Source organism: Archocentrus centrarchus, chromosome 1 (genome assembly GCF_007364275.1).
Source record: "Archocentrus centrarchus isolate MPI-CPG fArcCen1 chromosome 1, fArcCen1, whole genome shotgun sequence".
Lineage (NCBI taxonomy): Eukaryota > Metazoa > Chordata > Actinopteri > Cichliformes > Cichlidae > Archocentrus > Archocentrus centrarchus.
Genome location: NC_044346.1, coordinates 19,063,782 through 19,088,137, shown reverse-complemented (window position 1 = coordinate 19,088,137; position 24,356 = coordinate 19,063,782). Strand labels below are relative to the sequence as shown.

Below are 24,356 nucleotides of genomic sequence, written 5' to 3'. Positions count from 1 at the left end.
ACGACTTTAATCTGCACATTTCGACTTTTTTCTCAAAATAGTATTTCGACTTTTTTCTCAAAATTTTGAATTTATTCTCAAAATGCACTTTTTTTTTTCTCAGTGTGGCCCTAATACTCATTTGTACTGGTACCAGTGCAGCCACCTGATAAAGTAAGCATGCAGCCATGGAATAACATGGTCATTATAATTGATAAAAGACTCAAGCCATTTTGTTTGGTGGTTTGCCTATGTCTTACGATTATAAAACATATACATATGTAAATTATACATGCAATAATAAAGGTGTACACAACACTTTTTCCAAGAATCATTTGAAAAAGAAGAAAGTAAAAGATCAAACAACATTTTTTTTTTATGCTTTGCTCAGAGTGTCTGTGTAGATTCTCAGTCATCCAGGTCATAGTAGTCTCTGGAGCTTGAAAAAGGCGACTGGACTTCTTTTTGTTTCTTGAAGACGTTTCACCTCTCATCCGAAAGGCTTCTTCAGTTCTCAACCAAATGGTGGAGAGACCCAGGTATTTAAACCCCTGTGGGCGTAGTCCCCTGGAGGTGGTTATGACCCTCTATTGATCATGTGCGTGAACACATGTGCCCAGGTGTGAAGAGGGCGTGGGTCATATTTAATCAGTGGTTTCAGTTGAAACCAATTTAGGACTCCGCTCCATTGTTTCCTGTGGCCTATTGAGGTCACTGGAACAAAGGTGTGAATGGGGGTTGAGACGTCTGGGAAGGGAGCTCAGGACAGCACTGTAAGCGGGGGAAAGTTGGTGACGTAATCCACCTCCTCTGTTCAATGATGGGTGTTCACAGTGGACATAGATGGCTTCTTTCACTCCTCTTTCAAACCATCTGTTTTCCCTGTCCAAAATGTGAACATTGGCATCCTCAAAAGAGTGCCCTTTTTCCTTCAGATGCAGATGTACTGCTGAATCTTGTCCTGTCGAGGTGGCTCTTCTATGTTGTGCCATTCGTTTGTGAAGAGGCTGTTTGGTTTCACCAATGTAGAGGTCCGAGCACTCTTCACTGCACTGAACAGCATACACTACATCGCTGATCTTGTGTTTGGCGGGTTTGTCCTTGGGATGAACCAGTTTTTGTCTTAGGGTGTGACTTGGTTTGAAGTATACTGAGATGTCATGCTTGGAGAAAATTCTTCTGAGTTTCTCTGACAAGCCCGACACATATGGGATGACAATGTTGTTCCTCTTGTCCTTCCTATTCTCTGTAGTTTGTGTTTGGCCTTCATTCCTGTGCATCTTAGCTGATTTGATGAAGGCCCAGTTGGGGTAACCGCATGTTTTGAGGGCTTTCTTAATGTGTGTGTGTTCCTTATGCTTCCCTTCTGCCTTAGAGGGAACACTTTCCGCACGGTGTTGTAGGGTCCTGATCACCCCAAGTTTGTGTTCCAGAGGGTGGTGGGAGTCAAAGAGGAGATACTGGTCTGTGTGTGTGGGCTTCCGGTAAACTTCAATGTTGAGGCTTCCATCTTCCTCGATAAGCACCGCACAGTCCAGGAATGGTAACTTGTTATCTCTGACGACTACAGGAAGACGATTCCTTACTGAACAGAACCAGCCTCACCCCAGATCAGATTTGTGCACTTTTAGATCTCTGCCTTACCACAACATATTTTAAATACAATGATGGATTCTACAGACAGAAGCATGGATGTGCCATGGGCTCCCCAGTGTCTCCCATTGTAGCCAACCTTTACATGGAGGAAGTGGAAAGTAAAGCTCTTGGTTCTTTCAAAGGGATGGCACCTAGCCGCTGGTACAGATATGTAGATGACACCTGGGTCAAAATCAAAACACATGAAGTAGAAGCCTTCACTCGTCACATTAACTCAGTGGATAAATACATACGTTTTACCAGGGAGGACACCAGAGATAACAAGTTACCATTCCTGGACTGTGCGGTGCTTATCGAGGAAGATGGAAGCCTCAACATTGAAGTTTACCGGAAGCCCACACACACAGACCAGTATCTCCTCTTTGACTCCCACCACCCTCTGGAACACAAACTTGGGGTGATCAGGACCCTACAACACCGTGCGGAAAGTGTTCCCTCTAAGGCAGAAGGGAAGCATAAGGAACACACACATTAAGAAAGCCCTCAAAACATGCGGTTACCCCAACTGGGCCTTCATCAAATCAGCTAAGATGCACAGGAATGAAGGCCAAACACAAACTACAGAGAATAGGAAGGACAAGAGGAACAACATTGTCATCCCATATGTGTCGGGCTTGTCAGAGAAACTCAGAAGAATTTTCTCCAAGCATGACATCTCAGTATACTTCAAACCAAGTCACACCCTAAGACAAAAACTGGTTCATCCCAAGGACAAACCCGCCAAACACAAGATCAGCGATGTAGTGTATGCTGTTCAGTGCAGTGAAGAGTGCTCGGACCTCTACATTGGTGAAACCAAACAGCCTCTTCACAAACGAATGGCACAACATAGAAGAGCCACCTCGACAGGACAAGATTCAGCAGTACATCTGCATCTGAAGGAAAAAGGGCACTCTTTTGAGGATGCCAATGTTCACATTTTGGACAGGGAAAACAGATGGTTTGAAAGAGGAGTGAAAGAAGCCATCTATGTCCACTGTGAACAACCATCATTGAACAGAGGAGGTGGATTACGTCACCAACTTTCCCCCGCTTACAGTGCTGTCCTGAGCTCCCTTCCCAGACGTCTCAACCCCCATTCACACCTTTGTTCCAGTGACCTCAATAGGCCACAGGAAACAATGGAGCGGAGTCCTAAATTGGTTTCAACTGAAACCACTGATTAAATATGACCCACGCCCTCTTCACACCTGGGCACATGTGTTCACGCACATGATCAATAGAGGGTCATAACCACCTCCAGGGGACTACGCCCACAGGGGTTTAAATACCTGGGTCTCTCCACCATTTGGTTGAGAACTGAAGAAGCCTTTCGGATGAGAGGTGAAACGTCTTCAAGAAACAAAAAGAAGTCCAGTCGCCTTTTTCAAGCTCCAGAGACCTTTGCTCAGAGTATTTATTGATCTGTTCGGTTTCTGATATGTGTCCCCCCAATAGTAAACTCATTCCTATGCCCTTGGCTGGTGCTGGCAGGAATCAATAAGACTACCTGAAGCACTTTAAATGCTGCCTAACTGCATGGCACCACGCATTGTGCATTATGAACACGTCACGTGTCACGCCAACTCCAAACAGACAATGAAGAAAAAAAACGTAAAATAAATTGATAACTATATGAAAACGCATTACTGCAAACGATGTTTACGCATCGTTAAAATATGAGAGAATAACATCCGAAAAATGAATAAATTGCGACTGGAAAGTGTGGCACTTTATGAACGATGCTCTTGTTCTATAATTCATGACACGCATCTCAATAAATACAGTACAAACATCCATCGATCCATTTTCTTCTGCTTATCCAGGGCCGGGTCGCGGCCGCAGCCTGAGTAGTGAAGCCCAGACCTCCTAGTTTTTTTTAGTTTTTTTGCTTCTTTGTACAAACTAATAATACTAGACCTAATAAAAATATCCGTGATTGGCCACGCCAGAAGGTGCTTCCCATAGTGAGATACCGAACGAGGGTTGAAAGAGAACTTGTTTAAAAATAAAGGTTATATTGGATCTATCAGGCAAATAACCAGCTGAATGCATGTTTTTACACTCAAATTTGAGTTGGCACATTGGACCTCTATGAGAAGTCAGAAATGGATCAAACATAGCATTCAACTGCAAAAAATAATTTTTCTGTTCAAAGAACGCAAGTAAATAACTGTAATTTGGCATCTTATTTTAAAAACGTAATTTACTGTTTTTCTACATTTTTTGCACAAGACTACACTTGAAAATTCAAGGACAACAGCAGTAATTATATTTTAGCATAAAAAATATGATTTTGATTAAAGCTTTTGCACACTGGTGGATTAACCAGTATAGAAACAAAAATAATTGCTTCTGTAATTACCAGTACTGTTAATTTAGGGCAGCTGTGGCATAAACCTATATACACTACTGGTGGCTGTCTGTTGCCTAGGTGCAACTGCTGCTTCAGACTTTTGATACACTGATACAGTTGGGGAAAATTTGTGTGCAAAGAGCAGCTGAGCAACTGAATTTAAATGGTGTTAGGTCAAAACATTTGTCTAGTTATTTTTTCTTATTTTTAAAGTTCTTTTGTTGTAGTTACTTTTTCAGGTTGCTTTTATAATCGTAGTGGTTGATATTTGAATGGCTCAATTTTCTTTTTCTTTCTTGAAAAAAACATGGTTTTTGGGCATAGGTGTACGTATAGGTGAACTGGCAGCAGTACAGGAATGACATCCCATAGCTGTAAACATGCACAAACACAGAGAGGGCAAACACGGAAACTGATGAACACAAAGAGGAGGAAAAATACAGCAGAAACACTACAAATCAGGGAGACGCACAGCTGGGACCATGACAGAATTGGATTCTATTTGTGGCGGTAGCTGACGGGGAGTGGGGGGGGGGAATATGTGCGTGTGGAACTGTTGCTTCTGCCCTTGTTTGCTCTCCCACAGCAGCGTGCTGGCTGCTGTACTCCTCTCCCACATCACTGTCTTCATTAGCTACAGCTTTCTCTTCCTGAATCACTCCTGCTGCTTCAGCTGCTGCTGGTTGAAAGCTGGATATATTCAAAACAAATGAATTAGATGGATAATTGCATTGCTTGGACTATTTTTGTGCCTCCTCAGGATGAGGCCTTTTAAGTCTGTCAAAAATATTTTTCAAAACATCCTGTGAGTTAAAGGATGAACATAACTCTTATTCACTTGCATATTAGTTGATATAGGCACCTTTGTACAGCATGGTACACAGTCAGTGGTCCTGTGGGAACCACCGGATGCTTGGGAAAAACATGTATTCCCTGATCAGTTGCTGAGTGGTTGCAAGAGGTTTCTTGCTGTCCCTAGGTGAAATTAGTCCCCAAAAGGTATACCGTGCTGCACCAGAAACTTCCTTGCAATTGCTTTGGTCTAGCTAGCAGATTGTTGCAGTCACCTGTAGTTTGTGTGGACGATTATTTTTTGTCCACTCGCTAAGCCGTACTGACAATATGAAGAGTGCGATGCAAACCAGAAACAGGAATTGTTCATATTCAGATTAAAAATCACAACCTATAACGTGTTGGTTTTAGCATTAAATAGTAAACACAGTGGTTTGCATTGCATTTTTTCAAGTTTCATGGCAGCTTGATGGTATGTAGGTAGTGTTTTCCAGATAAGTCAGCACGTCATTCAGGTTGTTTTTTATATCAAACTATTGGTGAACGCAGCAATCTGCTAGCAACCAAAGCAATCACACTGACGTTTTTGGTGCAGCACCTTCCTTAATCATGCGTACCTGGGGTAATTCTGTACCCCAAGTCACAATTTTTTAAAATAATATTGAAGTAAATGTTATCGAGCAATCCTTTTAGGAGTTTGTTCCTTGGTCATTACTGGCCCTTTTTTTATGCATTGCCCTCATCAATCAATAGCCACTTATTAAGTTATTAATTTCAATTGCGAAATTTACAGTTTTATGGACCTGGGGTAATTCTGTACCCCAGGGTTTCCATCATTGCCAAAAGGTGTCTCTTTTTGATGCAGCACTGCTACCTTGTGGTATCTCTATATAGGCAGGATATATATATATATATATATATATATATATATATATATATATATATATATATATATATATATATATATATATATATATATATATATGAATAAAATCAATCCCAAATGGTCGTGAACCTTTCGATTACAGTTGACAGTGGCAGGGTAGTCGATGTTCTTAACACACCACTGCAGCTTCAGGCGGGCCTAGAGACTGGTGGGCCATTGCGCGAACACTGCATGCATTTAACCACCAAACAAACACTGCATGAATTCAGGAGGCAACATGATCTTCTTTTGACTCAGTCTGCAAAGAGAGAAGTAGCTATTCACAAACACATAGACACAGAAGGTGAGAGTGAGAGAACGTGAGCTGGAGCAGAGCAAAGAGCTGCTGAGCAAATAAGTTCCCAGTGTAGAGCTCTTCATTAGGATGATGTCACCCATCTTGAAAAGTAAAAAAAAAAAAAATCTATATGTGGTGGCCAATGATGATGTTGGTATTGTCACCATAAAAAAAGTCAGTTGTATGGAAAACGCTAGCAGTGGCAGAAAATATGTCATATAACTAGCAGCCACAGTGTGGTGGTTAGCATTGTCACCTAACTGCAAGAAGGTCCTCGTTTCAAATCCACCAACTGCACATTCTCCCTGTACGTGTGTGGTTTCTCTCTGGGAATTCCAGCTTCCTCCCACAGTACAGACGTGCATGTTAGGTTAATTGGCAATTCTAAATTGGTTGTAGGTGTGAGTATGATTACCCTGTGACAGCTGGGATATTGCTCAAACCCCCGTGACACTGAACTGGATAATCAGAAGAAAAATGAATGCATGACTAGCAGGCATGGCAAGTAGACCATGTACCTGTAAACATTTTGCAGTATGTACTAACAAATGAACAAGACTGTTTAGTGGCATTTAAATTCATAGCAATAATGATGGATGGTGTGAAAACATACTGCTAAAAAAAATTCCAACTAGCGGAAAACCCTGTCTTTAGAACAAATTAAAGGATTTTTCTAATTCTAAAGCTTATATTTGAAGAGCTATTAGCCACAAAAGTACAGTATACATTAAACTATGACACTGAGGTCCTTTTGCTGTGGCACTTTTTTTTTTCGTTTAATAGACAACCCAAAGAGATCATTATGCACCAATCATTTGGACCTCCTAAAACACTATACAGATGGGCAGAGGCAGCTTAGAGTCCAGACAGGTCACCAGCCTGTCAGGGTTAACCGACAAATAGCTGTGTACACATATTCAGTATGTCTAACATTTTCATTTCTAATGACATGAATATCTTTTGTCTGTGGTAGGAAGCAAAACTTGAAGGAGTTTTCATGAAAAGTTAGAAATATAAACTTTGATGACCTTTGAAGGTGTGATTTCCTGTTAGCGACTGTGAGTGTGCTGGAGCAGAAGATGGCAAAGGAAAGGCTTTTTTTTTTTTTAACAATTGAAGCATTTGGTAGAGTGCTGTGTATTTTTGAGGAAATGGATGAGAGACTCTTCTTGTGAACTGGTGGAATAGCGATATTGTATTAAGACAAAAGAATAGAATCTAAGCTTTGTATCTATTTTGATTATGCATATAATTAGAACAGTTGGGCCACACATTATGAGTTACCTTAGTCTTGTCTTGTGTTACCTTAGATAACACAAGACTATTTTCCAGTTATTTCTGACAGTTTGGTAAAGAAAAATGCATTTTTTGCATAAAAGAAATGAGACCCCATTAAAAAAAAGTATATATATTATTTTTTAAAATATATTTCTGGTGTTTTTCCTTTGGGGTAGGGACAAAACCCGTGTAGTAAAGTAATACCTTAAGTGGTAGGTCAGAAAACATAAGGGAAAAGATGTGTTTTCTGTTTAGAAAAGTGTTTGGAGTAGGGATGTTCCCGGTGGCTAATATCTAAGTCAACTAAACAAGGAAAAAAAATTAGACTAACCGACTAGCCTAAAACTAAGAAACACTCAGATATCAAATTAAATTTTATGCCTGATTAATGGACAATTTAAAAAACTGTCTAAACAATGGCATTTGAAACCATTAATCGCATTCTTCTATAATGAATCGCACTTTAAATGCTGCTTAACTGTGTGGCATTATGAACACTGCACATTATACTCCAGAACAACAAAGAAAAAAACTTAAAATCAATTGATGTTAAATATATGAAAACATGTTACTGCAAACGATATTCACGCATCTCTGAATATGAGAAAATAACATTTGATAAATGAATGAATTGCGACTGGAAAGTGTTGCGCATTGTGCCACACATGCTCTTGTGCTACAATTCATGACACGTATCAAAACAATACAATACAAACATCCATCCATCCCCCCCCTCCATCCATCCATTTTCTTTCGCTCATCCGGGGCCGGATACAGCCTGAGCAGTGAAGCCCAGACCTCACTCTTCCCCAGCCGCCTCCTCTAGCTTACCCGTGATTCAGACCTCAGCGCTGGGTCCGATGTTGCTGCGTTTATGCTTGTGCAGGTTTTGCACGTGTTAATTGCCTTTTGGTCGTGTCCAGATGTTTTACATGTGGTGCTGGCCAGCAGAAACATCAAATGCTGGGAATTTTTTCCCTCCTGGGGCCCACTCTTTGCTATGGTCAGTTTTTTTTTTAAGGTGCAAACACATTTGTCCCTCTAGTTTTTTCACTTCTTCAATCTTGGGGGAAGTAGCTGGAAATGATGGTGTTTCTGGGAGGTATGCTTCAGGTTATGTTTTAAAACTTGAAAAAATGATATTAGCCCTAAGAAAAGTATCAGGCCAAGATTAACAGAGTTATGGCATTTTTCTATAACAATGTCATCTGGTGGCAGATGGCTGTATAACATGTAGGACAAACATTTACCGCTACTGGGTATCAATTAAAATCTTAATAATTAGGCTAACTGATTAGTACGTCTTGGACCAACAAGTGACAATAGCGACAGTTAGTTGTCTAGTCAACTAGTCACGCACATCCCTAGTTTGGAGATAGGTGGGGAATAAATCATGAATGTGAAGTGTCTGTCTCACTTACCGGGTCACGATTCGTGAAGATGTGTCGCCTGTCATCCAAGAGGCCTCTTCAATTCTAAAACAACTCATGAACTCAGTCTCAGGTACATCTGATAGGTCAGGGGTATTCAACTGGTGGCCCAAGGGCCAGAACCGGCCCATCAGTCATTTTGGACCAGCCCACTGCCCATTTACCTCTATTATTAAATAAAAATTTTAACAGAAGCTGTGACTAAACTGTAAGTACGGCATGTAGTTCACACTCCTTACATGTGGTGGCGGTAACGGACCATAGATTACCAACCGCCATTAAACTCAAGAAGAAGAACGGCACTTTACAACATTTTATGACATGCAGCACTGCTGTTTACACCGTTGGCGGGAGGCCAGACCGCAGTTTCTGATGCAAACATGTCACATTCAAAAGAGAAGAGACGCAAGGTGGACAGTGAAAATAGAAAATTTAACAACAACTGGACCGATAAGTATGCACAAGAGTAAGAGTAAGAGTCCCAAGGAATGTGTGGCCCAATGGCAAATAGCCTCATGACAATTTGGCCCATAGAAAAATGTAGTTGAATACCCCTGTGATAGGTCATGGATTTGCGTGTCAGCAGTACAGTCGATGGTTGTATAATCTTGAGTTGAACAAAGACAATTTTTCTCTTCAAGTGGAGCATATAATAAAAGAGAGAACTAAAGCACTATCCATCCATCCATCTGTCCGTCCATCCATCCTCTTCCACTTATTTGGGGCTGGGTCACGGGGGCAGCATCCTAAGCAGAGAAGCCCAGACCTCCTTCTCCCCAGCCACCTCCACCAGCTCATCTGGGGGGACCCCAAGACGTTCCCCGGCCAGCTGAGAGATATAATCTCTCCAGCATGTCCTGGGTCTGCCCTGGGGCCTCATCACGGTATGACATGCCCAGAACACCTCACCCAAGAGGCTCCCTGGAGGCATCCTAGTCAGATGCCCGGACCACCTCAACTGGCTCCTTTCAATGTGGAGGAGCAGCAGCTCTACTTTGAACCCTTCCCGAATGGCTGTACTCCACACCCTATCTCTAAGGGAGAGGCCAGCCACCCTTTGGAGGAAGCTCATTTCTGCCGCTTGTATTCGCAATCTCATTCTTTTGGTCACTACCAAAAGAATGAGATCACACTAGCTCATGACCATAAGTGAGGGTAGGGACATAGATTGACCGGTAAATCGACAGCTTTGCTTTCACACTCAGCTCCCTCTTTACCACGACAGACTGGTGCAGCATCCGCATTACTGCAGATGCGGCCCCAATCCGTCTGTCAATCTCTCGCTCCCTTCTCCTGTCACTTGTAAACAAGACCCTGGGATACGTAAACTCCTCCACCTGGGGCTGCAACTCATCCCTGAGCTGGAGTGGGCACTCCACCCTTTTCCAGCTTTTGAGACTTCTGGGATGCTAGATAGTTGTTTTTCAATAGACCTCAACCTAGCACCCTGATTGCTGGTTCTATTTTATTTATTTCTCTTTTTTTTTTTTTTTTTTTTTTTTAGTCATTGAGTTCACACAAGGGTGAACCTCATACCAAGGACAAACAAACTAAAACAAAAAAACTTTTGCTACCACTCAGCCATAGCAAGAAGAAATTCAACTTTGTCTCGCTGCAGTCTAAAAGCACCGCTTTCCATTAAGTAACCAGTGCTTGATTTCCTGCTTTGACAGAGGGCTCATTTTAGGTTAATGATAGGACCTTTCTGCTTGATCTTTTTTGCAATATGTTCTTCAGGTGTGAGAGGTGTATCATTTGATTTGACATTAATCAAAATGTCACTAATATGTAAATGAATCTCTCCCTGACAAGATTTAATTCATGAGTCGTTGAAAGGGCTGCTGGTGTTCACCAAGTCTGAAAGGACATCTTAATGAACTGTCACAGCCCTTGTCTGCATCTCTCTACTACTTATTATTAGTGCAGCTGAATTTATATTGGTCTACTTCTAAACAAGATCCTCAGGTCTAGAAATGTGTATAGCATCTGTCACAGCTAGGCATTCACAATGCAAGGAAGATCTGTGATGTGCGATAAGTTTATTCAATATCGCACTGACAGCGTGACTCGGCATTAATAAATACAGCAGCACAGTTCATATGACTGGTTTACTACAGTACACGTCTGTTTTAATAGAGCTCAAAGATTGAAGAGCCTATGCTCACTGAAAAAAGAAATTGAATAAATTAATTCAAACCTGCATTATTAATTATTTTTGTTTTTGCAATTTGTTTACCTTGCATGTTAAATATTGCAGTTGCACTGAAGATAAAATCAATCAGTTAAAACTAGGTACAAGCCCAAAACAAGCTAAAAGGTCATATGTGCAACATGAATAGAGCCTAACAACTTTGTTAATCTTCAACAATTGTTTATTGATTACATTGTTGACTAAATCTAATTGCCAAAGGATTTGATGAATTGTCTTGTAAAGAACTTTGTAACTTTATTACATGCTATATACATGCTATATACACAAAGCTATTACTATGATGATGATATCCATTAATAATTCTTAATTAATAATTGGACTCTTGAGCTAACAAAACAAAACATTTGAACAAATCACCCAGAAGTGGTAGTAGGTTTTTTCATTCCAGTTTTGCTTAAAGTTTAATGTTCAGGGAATGTAAATTGCATGGGCTTTTGCAGATCCCTCTCCGTTTTACAGGCTACTTTTCTGGAAAATTAAAAAGCCAGGATGGTGCACCAAAAACTTCCTTGTGATTGCTCTGTAGTAGATTGTCGCGATGCCGACTTGCCAGCAAACACTCGCCAAGCAGTAGTGAAACTTGAAAAAGCACAAAGCAAACCGGAAGCGTGGAACATTCTTTTTCAAAGTAAAAGTTGCGACTTACCACTGAAATCAACATATTTCAAAAGGCGCAACTTTCACTTTGAAAGCAAATGGGGTCTTTTTCTGGTTTGTGCTGCACTTTTCACAGTTTCACTACAGCTCAGTGGACACTTGGTGAGTGTTTGCATACAAGTCAGCACTTTCCATGCAAACTACAGGCAACTGAGGCAATCTGCTAGTGACCAAAGCAATGGTAAGATGGCTTTTTGTTGCAGCACCATTTACCTCTTTGCAACCAATTTCACCTAGTGATAGCCAGCGACCTCCAGCAACTACTCGCCAACCGGTTGGAAAATACCCATTTGTCCCCTAGCGGCTGGTGGTTACCAGGGGGTCACTGGTCCTTTGTGACTGGGGCCACTGATCGCAACTCCTCTTTTATGTTCTGCTGTTGTTTCTGCAGTGAATAGTTACTAGGGTTAGGGACAATTCTGATCAGCTGAAAGCTATATAAAATTATAAAGAGGTTTGACAGAGGCAGAAATGCAAGCATTCAGACACAGCTGAGTACACAAAAACACACATTTTAAACCCACATATTACTCAGTTAACACCTGGCTGGCTGAAGTAATTGCTTTACATCCTTTTTCAGTTGTGTCTCTGCCATGTCATCAGCATTATTTTAGAGAATAGCTGACACAAGCACAACCAGAGGTAATAATAATGTTTAATGGGCAATAAAAAAAAAAAAAAGACAGTATCGAGAAGACCCTACATTAGGTGACAAATGAGCTGACTTGTAGAGAATGGAAGCATGTGGCGAACTTACTACAGATGCCATTGTTGCCACTCCCACATTGTTGCCATCCTGGCACACTAATAATAAAACATGCCATTCAAGCGGAGAGGGAGCACTAAATGTTTGTCCTGGTGTTCTCGGCCTCTGTACACAACCCTCAGCTTCTCAGTTGTCACTCACTTTTTAATTCCGTAATGGACATTTTGGCTAAAATCAGATGAAAAGAGAGTTTTGAGGAAGCCGAATCAAAGTCACACTGCACCAAAAATAATGTGTGTTGTTCTGTATGTGGTTAAACATGTTTTAATAACAGATTTGAAGTTGCTGAAAGCAATCGCTGCAACAAGAATAATATGGGAAGTTGTACAATTTGTGGCTAAGTTTGTTAATGTCTGTCTCAGTTCTCGGAGTAACATGTTTATATCTCTAATTTAGTTTTGCAAAATTCATTACCATTCCTGGGTTAGATAGAGCAGAACAACAATGCAGCTTGGAAGTTGCTAAATCATGAAAAGCTTTGTGAAGCCACAAGCTACTGCAATCATGTGTGCCTCTCCACTGCTACATAAAAAATTCTATGGTTTATTCAGTGTTTTAGACAATTTATGAGTTCTTGCATTTGGCTTTCAAAGTGCATCTGAAATATTGTCAGTCTGCAGTTTATGCTTATATTTTAATCCATCCATTTTTGGATTTATTTTAAGATAGTCTGGAGTCAACCAGGCAAACATTAAGAGACCAACATTTGTTTGAAAGTAGCCCACCATATATGCCTTTCAGATTTATGGGGAAAACACAGTACCTGGAGGAAACACACTTAAATAAGGAGGAGATATGGAAATTCCACATCAGCCTGCTGTGATAACTGCTGAGCATCTGTGCTGCCCATCTGTGTGTGTGTGTGTGTGTGTGTGTTTCCTATTAGGTGTTTCCAACACTAACTTTAATCAAGATGTTTATTAGATTATGTATATCTTTTAGTTGCTTTAGCCAACAAAAGGTTTTATGACGAGTGCAATTATTGTATGAGCTTTATATTGTATAGCACTTAACACTGAGAAAATAAGTGAAATAAATGTCTTATTTTTTTATCTTATTAATTATATTTTTGATGTTTCACAGGGGCTATGTATCAGGCTGAAAATAAGTGATTCTACAGTAGTTTCCGCAACCGGTAAACAGAAACCTGTAGTGAAACGGGCATTGAGTAGGCAGACATAATTAACGTATTAAGACAACCGAACTATTATAAACACCAACACACAAAACAAGAAACTTAATTAACAACAAAGCTGCAATTTGGTGAGCACTCTTTGCCAAACTCGACAGGCACGGTATCTGCACGCTTGTGATTAATTGAGCAATGAGAATGCTGCTTTCTGGCACTGAAATGAGTTGCTGAACAGATAAAACTAGCAGGAACTTCACTTGTGAAGTACTGATTTAAGTTGGAGTTTTCTCTTTGCTGTATATTGCATTGGCCAAGCAACCTTTTGTTTAACTGTTGAGCTTGTGGGTGGCTTTTTCTAAATTTAATTGGTATTTAAAAGGTGTTTCTTTTTACATACATAAAGTATTATGTAATGATTTACTTTATCAGGGGTGTAAGGTATCAACTCACAATTTAAGCTGGGAGGCCTTCATCATCGAGAAAACCCATAAATGTAACATGGTAACTAGTTTATGTTCTGGTAGAGCGTAAACTGGAAGAGCATCTTCTTTGATCTAGCACATACTGTTGATCGTAATAATTTTAGTTTTGTAATTCAAAAAAATTACACGAGGGAAATAGCTGATGGAGAAAAACAAGCTTACAGTACGCTGCTACAGTGCTGCTTATAAAACTTTTCCATCACTTGATTTCAAAACTGTTTGAATTTTTGTTTATATCTATTACTGTTCAGGCTACAGGGTAGATTATTTATGCAAGTGTTGGTGCAGCAGAGCTTCTTTTTCCTCTGAAATAAATAAAAAATTCTAGCAGATGGCCCATTTTCCTCCTTTGAATTGTGTTACTCGAAAACCTTCTGAAACCTCATCACTCTTCCCCAAAAGTCTGTCCTCAGGCATGAGGAAGCAGTTGTTTCATGGGAACGTGACAGTAAACAGTTCTGCCAAAACTGGTACATCCGTAGATTTTTTAGCACAACGAACAGTTCATGTATCTGTGAAGAAACAAAAACACACACATTTATAGCGCGCTCAGTGTGTGACTTTCAAGTCACAATCCTAGACAATGACAGTAAATTGCTTGTGCACTTTAAAAGCATTCTGTACATGCTTTTTCTGTATTTGCTTTTTCTCTCTTTACTCGTGCTTTAAAGACAGTCTCCAGAGCTTTAGAAACTTTTTTGACATCCCCACTTCTAACTGTGTCCCACCTGTCTTAATGCAACAAATGACACATTCTGGGATACACCCTGCTTTTTAAAAAAAAAATTGAAGTATGTATACCTCTTGCTGGCTTAGTGTCCAGTTAAAAATAACAGAAATCTCCTATGTGTTGTGAATTTCTTTTTAACGGTCACTGTGAGCTTTCTAGTTTCATATTCTACAAGGAGCATCAATTAAATGAATACATCCCTAGACAAAAAATGTCTTATTTCTCCTTTCTGAGCCTACATGAATCCTACCTTTAACTAGTGAGCTTCCACTGTCAGTAAGCCTGATGAAAACAATTCATGTGGCTTTCCTCTTAGTTTTTCTGTGCTGCTGACTAGGGTTTAATATTTTTCCCGAAAATGACATGAATCAAATCCCGGGAAATGACGAGCCATTTCCCGGGAATCCCGGGAAAAAGTTTATTTATTTTTTTTATTTTAATTAGGCCTTCTGTAGCCTGTGTCGGCCTTAACCTATTGTGATATTGTAGAGGTAGCTTTCCAGCTATGTCCTGTTATGCCCAGTAGGGGGCAACGTCGGCTTGATTAATGCAATAAAACCTACATCTCGACATTCGAGTGCTCGAGCTATGCGGTGTTGTATCGTTCCTCAACACTCCCTTAACAAATATAATTCGAATATTCCTCCATTGTACATGGAATTATACCAAGATATTTTACAACTGCTGGTGCAAAACAATACGGTTCATCTCCACACAGCATTGATAAAGGCTCAGCCACGCTGTCGTGGCGACATCTGTTGCGCTATATCTCCACCAGTGGAACGCTGTAATAGTCATTGAAAAGTGAACTACCGTACTTCACTATAATATGGCATAACACAGGGCCTTGAGTAATGCACTACGACTTGGTCATTGCCATTCTGGCAACAGCAAATTTATAACACCGTGTCTGAGGGTTAAAGTAGGTTCGCTGTGAATCGTCTATTGAAAAACTGGCCAATCCTTATAGCCTAAAAAATATACATTTTCCTCAACTCCATTTAAAAAGCAAAATATGTTAAAGCAATCTATTTCATGATAATTTCTTCACACATTAGGCCCGTATCCTAATTCATGGTTGTTAGTAAGCGGCTGCAAACGAGGAAAAGAAACACTCGAAGTTAAACAGATATTTCTTTATTGTTCAGGGCAGGCATATTTTATAGGCTATATAATGCAATATAACAATATATAATAATATAAAATTATATAATACAAAATACCTTAGGGTAAACACATTGCCTACGATTTCAACAAATTAAAGAGGAAAAAAGTACAACTGTGTAATACCTCTATTAAAACGCTTGCGATGAAGGCTGAAGCCTTAAACGGAGGCTGAACGTGCCTGAAATGAAGAGTAATGCTTTTCGCATTAAACGAACCCTTCTCTCAATATTTCCTTAAATTTAACATTCTGAAGCTTTCTTTTCTTTCTGAAAGTCAAATCGACGCGCGCGACTTTTTTCCCGGTTTCCCGTCTAACGTTTCCCGGGAAACGGGAAATGGTTCTGATCGCATTTCCCGGGAATCCCGGATCCCGGGATTAAACCCTACTGCTGACAGACAGCTACTTTAGAGGACATATACGCCAAATGGAACTGCCATTCAGTGTGGCCTGAATGGATTTTTATTGCAAATTAATCTGCATATTATTTATTTGAATGACTGGGTAGCTGTTTGGTCTATAAAATATCAGAAAATGGCAAGAAAGCTTTTTTTTTTTTTTTTTTTTTTTAAAGACTAATTAAGGTACCAGGAAATATTCAGATTCAAGAAGCTGGAGTCAGAGAGCTGACACTTTTTCTTAAAAATGTTCAAACTGTATTAAGAGATTATGACAACACAGTAGCTGCTGATTAATTTGGCAGTTGACAGCTAATGAATTCATCATTGTAGCGGTAGACTGAAAGCTTCAGAGATGTTTATAGGCAGCTCATTTCTTGCTTTTAATGTGGATTTTCCAGTTAGTCTCAGACACTTGAGATGCTCTTGACTAAAACATACTGGTTAGAGAAAAATAGATCCATGAGAAAGAGAATGTGTGGCTTCACAGAAAAAGGCTCTCTGGGGTGCTGGAATACCCTGCAGTTTATTTAAAGTACAAAGTTGGAAATTGTTGGAAATGTTGTGCCATAGTGACAAGAGGATAAGCTACTGCCCCACTTCTGTAGTTATCTCTTTGGTGAATCGAAGAGCTCTGTAGCTCTTTTTGTGTCATGTTACCAACGGAAATACTAAGTCTCTTCTGTTTAGAGTGTGTGCACCTTTTCAGTGCTGTTGAGAACATTGGTCAAGTCTTGAAAGCTATAAAATACGTTACTTACAGACTTACTTGGTCGCAATTTACCAAGCAAACTACCACTTTATGCTTATTTCTCTAATATTGGGTAGTACTGATGAGGTAAAAATGTGCATTGAAGCCAGGTGTGTGTTTCAGTACAGGCTGGTACTTGAGACCAAGTGCACAATGTGACCTCAAATAATAGAAATTGCCATTTGAGTGATGAAGCTTTTTTTTTTTTCACTGTCCCTTATTTATTTTTTCCTGATTTTGTTTTTCTATAGTACTGGATAGTTTTAGAAACTAAATTTTCAGCTGTTTAGATATTTTTTAGGTAAGTTGATGTTCATTTTTTGGGATTCGAACATGCTTCTGTAGCAGTGATCACACTTCAGTTCACCTCAATGTCCCTAGATACTTTTCGTACATCTTTAGTGGATTAAAAAACACATTACAAAAGTATCTGTGGACATTATCGTACTGCTTTCTATCCCGGCATAGGAACAGCACTCCCTTTCTCTCTTCTGTGTTTATTGTGGAAGCAGCCAGCTAGGCTTCAGAGAGTGACAGAGCACAGGAAGAGGTAAAGAAAAAATATATCTTCTGTTGCTTCTACCTTTGTTCCCAAGTGACCATTTTACTTGTAAATATAGCTGAAATCACAGCAAATTACAGCTAACATCATCTCACTCACCTGGCAACGCTTATATTACCCGCTGTTGATTACTGCCGGTGCTCTAAAACCCCCCAAAAGGTATTAAGAACAGCCCTAATGAGATGCTGCAATTGTTAGCTATTTTGTTTTTTCATTCCTGCTAGTGAAGTGTGCTTTATGGCAGTACATGCAGACACACTTCTCCTAACACCTGCCAAATAAGCATAGTGGCTAAATGGCCAAATCTTCTCAGCAACCCAGGCGGTCTGTTAAGATTCTTTTTAGATTAATGTCATATAACCTTTAAAACATATTACTGTTTGTCACTACTGCCCCAGAACTCTGACTGCATTGACCCTGAAACTAATGGCCGATTGATTAACATTAGCTAGCTCTGTTTGCTAATTAGCACGCACCCTTGTTGTGACAGTGAAACATTTCTTGCTCTTCACCTGCTCAAAGGCAGCATTATTGACCTGTCCAGACTGAAAATCCTTAGAACTGCGTGTACTTTTGTATGCTTTCAATTTGTCAGCGGCGTAAGTGGAGGGATTCTCCATAAGATATGCGTAAACATCGACAAAGTGAACCTCTGGCAGAGACTTTGCTGCTTTTAGTGAATGAAATAATTCAGCGGGTACTTTGTTTTTCTTCATTCGAGAGGTCATCCAGATATTTTAGGTTTAAATTGTAGAAAATTAATAAGCCGGTGCTGTAATTCTTTGAAATGTCCAATGTTGACCAATGTGTTCTGTTGCCTGGGTCTCAGTGTCAGTCACCTCACCTAACCTCACTGAAAACTAAGAATATGTGAGTTCTGTTAGTCAGGTGGCGGTACTGTATCAGTGATAAACAGGAGAGGGTTTTTTACAGTTGTTGTTGTTTCTTTCTTTTCAGTAATGCATCACCACATATTGTGTTTCATTATATTTGGTGTTAGACTGTGCAGCTGAATGTGGTGAATAATGATGTTATAGATGACATCTCTTTGACAGATGGCAGTTGCTCAGTTGTTTATATTCTGGCTTTGTGAGAGATGTAATCTTGCGGAAACATCCCGACTGAATTTTATTTTCTTTGTTGCTTCTCCACTGCATCATTAGAAACCCTGCTTTGGAAAATTTTGAAAGTTTTGATTTATTCATAATGTAGCTACATTACAGATACATAGTAAATGACATTAAACTTAATATTAACATTTCTCACTTATTTTACAGTCTAAAGTGTGCACAGTATTCACTGACATTGTAGTAACATTTGCAAAGATTACGAAAGACATGAAAAACCCCATAAACCACCTGAAGAGTCACCTTTGTGGGCTATGATATAATATTGTTCACTTGCATACCTTGCTTGTATTGTTTTTCATTTGTGCTGTTGCAAGGAGGAAAGCATTTATGTAGATCATTACTGTGGAAAGCATGCTCTCTTTACTTTTCTCCATAGCTTATATTAATTCAGTGCAATGACAGGCAGGGCCACATCATTATCTGCATGACTTTATTATTGCAGTGCAATTTATTATGGTCCCGATTAACCAATTAATTTTCTTTCAAGCATTGCTTGCTGTCAGACTCTGTTTTCATGGGGTTACCCCAGTAACCAAATGTTTTTTGTTTAAAATGTCATTAAAATGTCAGAGGAAGATGAAAAATGTTCATAACCAAACGTATACGAATCCTATGCGACACATAAAATGTCACGTTTGGTCCGAACAGAAGTCCAGAACCCAAACACATTTAAGCCAGCAAATTCTTACTTATAAGAAGTTAGAACCTGAAAATGCTTGGCTTTTTTTTTCTTAAAATACTATCTATCTATCTATCTATCTATCTATCTATCTATCTATCTATCTATCTATCTATCTATCTATCTATCTATCTATCTATCTATCTAAATATTCATTCCTCATTACTCTGAATTTTCTGTTTTTTAAGTGGGACTTTGTGAACCACTGACTTTGATATTCAATATATTACCTAAATAGCTGACAATTTTCCGGGGATCAACTATTCAATTGATTAAGGAATGACTGTCATTATAAACTGCATTTTATATTCAGTTCTTTAGTGTAGGCAGCACCCGTTTAGACATTTCCAGTTTAGTTGTAACTACCATCTGTGTCTTAAAACCAGTGTCTCGATAGACAACATCCACTTCTATTATGGGTGGGTTAGATAACACGCCACAAATAGTTTGACTCTTGGTCTTTGAGAAGTTACACTGACATACACCAGTGACCTGTTTATTGCATTACAATAAGGCACTGGCATTTTTCACAGTGTTGCTGTTTCCCCTGTCACTGGCGTGTTCTTCTGCCTCAAGCATTCACGTCACTTCTGCTTATTCTTATTGTACATACAAAGCTCTACCAGGAACATTTTAATTTCATAAAAGCTGCCTAACCACTCTTGACAGGAGAGGCTCTCATATGCATCATTTTCACTCTAAGTTGCAATCTGCTACTGTTTCCAGGTGTCTGAAATTACTGAACACATTGTTAGTCTGAATAGCAAAATATATGGTTTATTTTTCTTTAACAAAGTCAACAGAATGACTTGAAGAGTGCATTTACCAGAAAACTATGCTGACTACAGCTGATTAAACCTATAAGTAAATCCTGTCATGTCATCAGTAAAATCAGCTGTTAGAATGAGTTTGCACACATTTAAATGCGGAACGTTTAAAACATCTGCCTCATATTCACTGCAGCAGCAGTTGCACACATGTATGTCTTTCAAGAAAACAAGTGAGAATTGTACCATTATAGCCAACCCCACACTCACTCTCACCCCTAATACAAGTTTGTTCCATTTTGAAAATGTCATAGCAGAGAAAGTACATGTATCATTCCCTTAGGTTTTGTCAAACTGCTGTGCATGATGGATTGATGAGCTGACGCACAAGGTCTGATTCATCGTCCCTCTCACATTTCCTTGCAGGGGACAAAAATGTAATGACACAAGCATAAGTGAAGGCGGGCAAACTTTAAAAAAAATAAAGGTCCACTATTATCAATAGTGCCAGGTTGCTACATTTCCTTCTGTCCATCCATCTTAACCTACTGTGTGTAGTGTTGGGAGCCTGTGGCCCAGATCTGTCATTCCTATTCACATTCTTTATTCCCTTCTGCCTCATTGACATTGGCAGTAGACTTGGCCAGTCCCAGCTGGCCCATTCTGAAATTGCTTACCGTAGAAACACATCCCCACAGTAACAACAGACTGCTGCCCCTCCGTGCCAGCTGTTCAGTTGTCACATTCACCTAATATAACTCACTGAGCTTTTTTTTTTTTTTTTTAAAGAAAGAACTAGCATCAAAAAATATTCTTAGTTAAAGAGCAGATTTTCTAAAGAACAGCCCAGTTGAGACTCACATTGCAGAGCTTATTGTGTCTTTTGGTTTTGCCCTTTTCTGCAGAGGAAGCACTTGAGAAGGTGGTCGGATTAACTGAATGAGTTGAACTTATTTTGTTTCTAAGTTTTATCAAGCTTTCATCTCATTTCCCTCCCCTTCTTCACTGTTTCTCTTCATTTGCATTCTCTCATTGTACAGTTCCACAATAAGGCAGTGTTTGTACCTGAACACTTTGAAGTAATCAAAATGCTGCTCAGATTATTCTAAAAGGGTGTGGGCAAATGTAGGCCAAAACTCTACAGAATGTCAAATATCTGTATAAATACAATACACAATGCAGTTCTCTCTGAACTTGCTGTAGCTTTACACAGTAGGTGGCAGATTAGGAGACATATATATTGTACTGTTGGAGTTAATTAATAAAGTTAATTACAGTAACTTAGTTAGGAAAGTGACCCGCCTTTCATTTGTGATTTGCTGGAATTGTTGACTGGGCTTTTTTTTATGTGCACAGACAGCATTTGCTGGCTGTTTCTAGACTCCACTGACGCTTTCCCTTCTATTGTAACGATCCGCAACACAATGGTGCTGTAGAAAGGCTACCCCCCCATATCATACCCCGACCCACTCTGAAACCTATTGTCTTTGTGTACTCTTACCATTTGGCTGGCTTTACAGAAGCATACATACCTGCACATTCAGCTCCACCCCAGAATTGTTGTCAGCAAAACATTGCCCTTGTGAATTTTTCATTTTTCTAACTTTCAGTTGTTTTGTTTTCAACAGACAATGACGACCGCCACCTCCCCGATCCTATTGAAATGGGACCCAAAGAGTCTTGAAATCCGCACCTTGACTGTGGAGCGGCTTCTGGAGCCCCTGGTCACACAGGTAGATAACACTGCGATGCAAAGATAACAAAAGAGTATCAAGACTAAATGAAACATAACAGGAACTTTATTTTTTGGTGCTTTTGATAATCCACTCACTTGTTTACAGCACATAATGTTTGGAGATTTTCCAGAGTCTGATGGTGTCAATACTAATGAACCAGTAAACAAAACTATACTTGTTATAGTTCAGTATCAGAGCAGTGTTTACTTTCTCATTGCACCTTGGTTAGATCACTTGTTACAAGGAAGTTAAACTGTATTGGGTTTCAGGCAAAGAGTCTGGCTCATCACAAGTGACTTTACCTTCTAAACGACACAGATGGCTGAAGCAGACTTTGATCACTTTGGTTTACTGTGACAGAGTTTTTGACTAAAACAGAATATTGTTTGCATTTCATAAATTCACATTCAGGTTCTTATCTCGTCTATTACTGTATTCAGTAGAGGGGAGTTCACCCCTATTGAGTCTCTTAAAGGTGAAATGATTCAAAACTGCTTTACCTTGCAATAACTGCAATATTTCCAACTGTTTTGTCTGATGAACAGCCAAAAAAAAAAAAATTTGTAAAAACTATATTGAAATTAAAGGACCCAAAATAGAAACCCAGTGCAACAAAAATGAATATGCCTGTGAGCACTGACAAGCAATAAATGAATATGAAAGAAATGAATATGAAAGAAATGAATATGAGAAACTCCACATAGAAAATAACTGCCAGAAGGAAATGGAGGGGAAAAAAAAAACGTATTGAAAGGTTGGTGACTAGGTAAACATTAGTTAAAAAATGTTGTTGTTTCTGTATTTAGGAGGTGAAGAACGAGCCATGGTACCACTGATTGTAATATTCAGTTTAAGGAAAAGGACCCAAATGCAAATCAGGGTTGGTAAAAAAGAAAATATTGTACTTTCATACAATTATGGGAGGTAGCGGTAACACCAGCAGGCAGGGCAACAGACAAAAGACAGCTAGTGATCCATGGCAAATGAGGGACAGGTAAAAACAATTAGTATGGGGAAGACAAGCAGAGGGGCAGACAACTATTACTGCCATTACTGCAGTTTACCCCCGTACTTGTGCCATCATTTCCTGGTTTCTCGTGGTGCTATAAATTGATTGCTCAGACAGATGCTTTCTTTCTTTTTTCTTTCTATTCTTTAATCACTTCTTGGGCTAGTCCTCTGGCTGAGAGGAAAGAGGTATGCCCATAGATTAAAAAGTTAAAGTAACAAGTGAATGCCAAAGAATGGTATGGAATAGGAACACATGTAAACAGACAGGAGCACACAGGAAACAAAGGAAAAGGAGGAAAAAACACTAGAAAAATTGGTTAAGATTAACTAGATAATTAGAACTCATTAAAAAACAGTTGTTGCACCCCCCCAAAAAACAAACAAACAAACAAAAAACCCCCAAACAAAACAAAAAAAAACAGTAAGATTAACCTTTGCGAAATAACAAGCGAAGACGTTGTATACTGGGATTATGTTCCATGGTCAGGTGAGGCCAAGATAAATCAGCTTGGATAAGATTTGGTCCACCATATTTGTTGTGAACCTGACAGGAACTACCACAGTTATTGCGTAGTTCTGACAGAGAAGATGGGGGAATGCAGCGATAAGGCTGCTTGAATGCCAAAAATTTTTGTGGAGGTAGCATGTATAGCTCGTACTTTGAATTCCTGTGGCTATACCAGAATATTGGGTATCAATGTCTGCAGCTCAACAAAACAGGACTATTTCAGCATGATAAGAATCCCAAAACACTGTCAAGACTCTACAGAAGAGTAAAAAACTAGTGAAAACTGTGACCTCGCTATGTTGCCTGGAATAGAAGAACTTTTGAGTTCTTTAAAGAGAAAGTTAGAGCATCATAACCCCTCCAGCTAAAAGCTGCTGAAAAAAATCATCTTTTTTTTTTTTTTTCCCAGAAAATGTATACAACACTGCTATCCTCCAGGCCAAGGAGGATTCAGTCCTCCTTGGCATCGAGGCTTTATTACAGAATTTTCATCTGACTTTCAGAATGTATAAAATGTTTATCTCGTATAAAGGCTCAAATCTTGGAGGAGCTACTTAAAAAAACCAAAACTGAATACACCATCAACTACTTTAGATTGTAACTTGCCATGTCCAGTGTTTGTCAAAATGAAAACAAAATCAATATGCTGTTTACAGTGATGAAAGAAACATGTAGCATATTTAGCAAATTTAGCATAAAGAAAAATTGATTTTTGCCTGACTGGTAGATGAAATGGTTCCATAAGAAAATTGTGTCTTATGTGCTTGTTGTTACTGTTCCCCTCTGAAACAATACCAGAAACATTGTAACGGTGTTATGACCAAGTATGAAATACAAAATACTAATGCACTCAACTCCAAATCTTAATCATTTTAGATGCTTGGCGTTCACAAACAGAATACTGATTCATAAGAATTTGATGGTGATGCATTGATTTCAGTATTCTTGGCTGGTTATGATTTCAAGTTTTTTGCTGA

General features: G+C 39.3%; 1 protein-coding gene across 2 annotated transcripts in view; it reads left to right on the top strand.

Annotated features, from left to right (window-relative positions):
* The window catches only part of ctnna2 (catenin (cadherin-associated protein), alpha 2), a 379,156-nt gene that overhangs the window by 22,086 nt on the left and 332,714 nt on the right, over window positions 1-24,356 (top strand). For both annotated transcript variants that reach the window (XM_030740562.1, XM_030740571.1), the window contains exon 2: window positions 21,753-21,857. In XM_030740562.1, coding sequence (XP_030596422.1) covers window positions 21,756-21,857 — 102 coding nt within the window. In that variant the 5' untranslated portion in view covers window positions 21,753-21,755. The remainder of the gene's footprint in view (window positions 1-21,752; window positions 21,858-24,356) is intronic.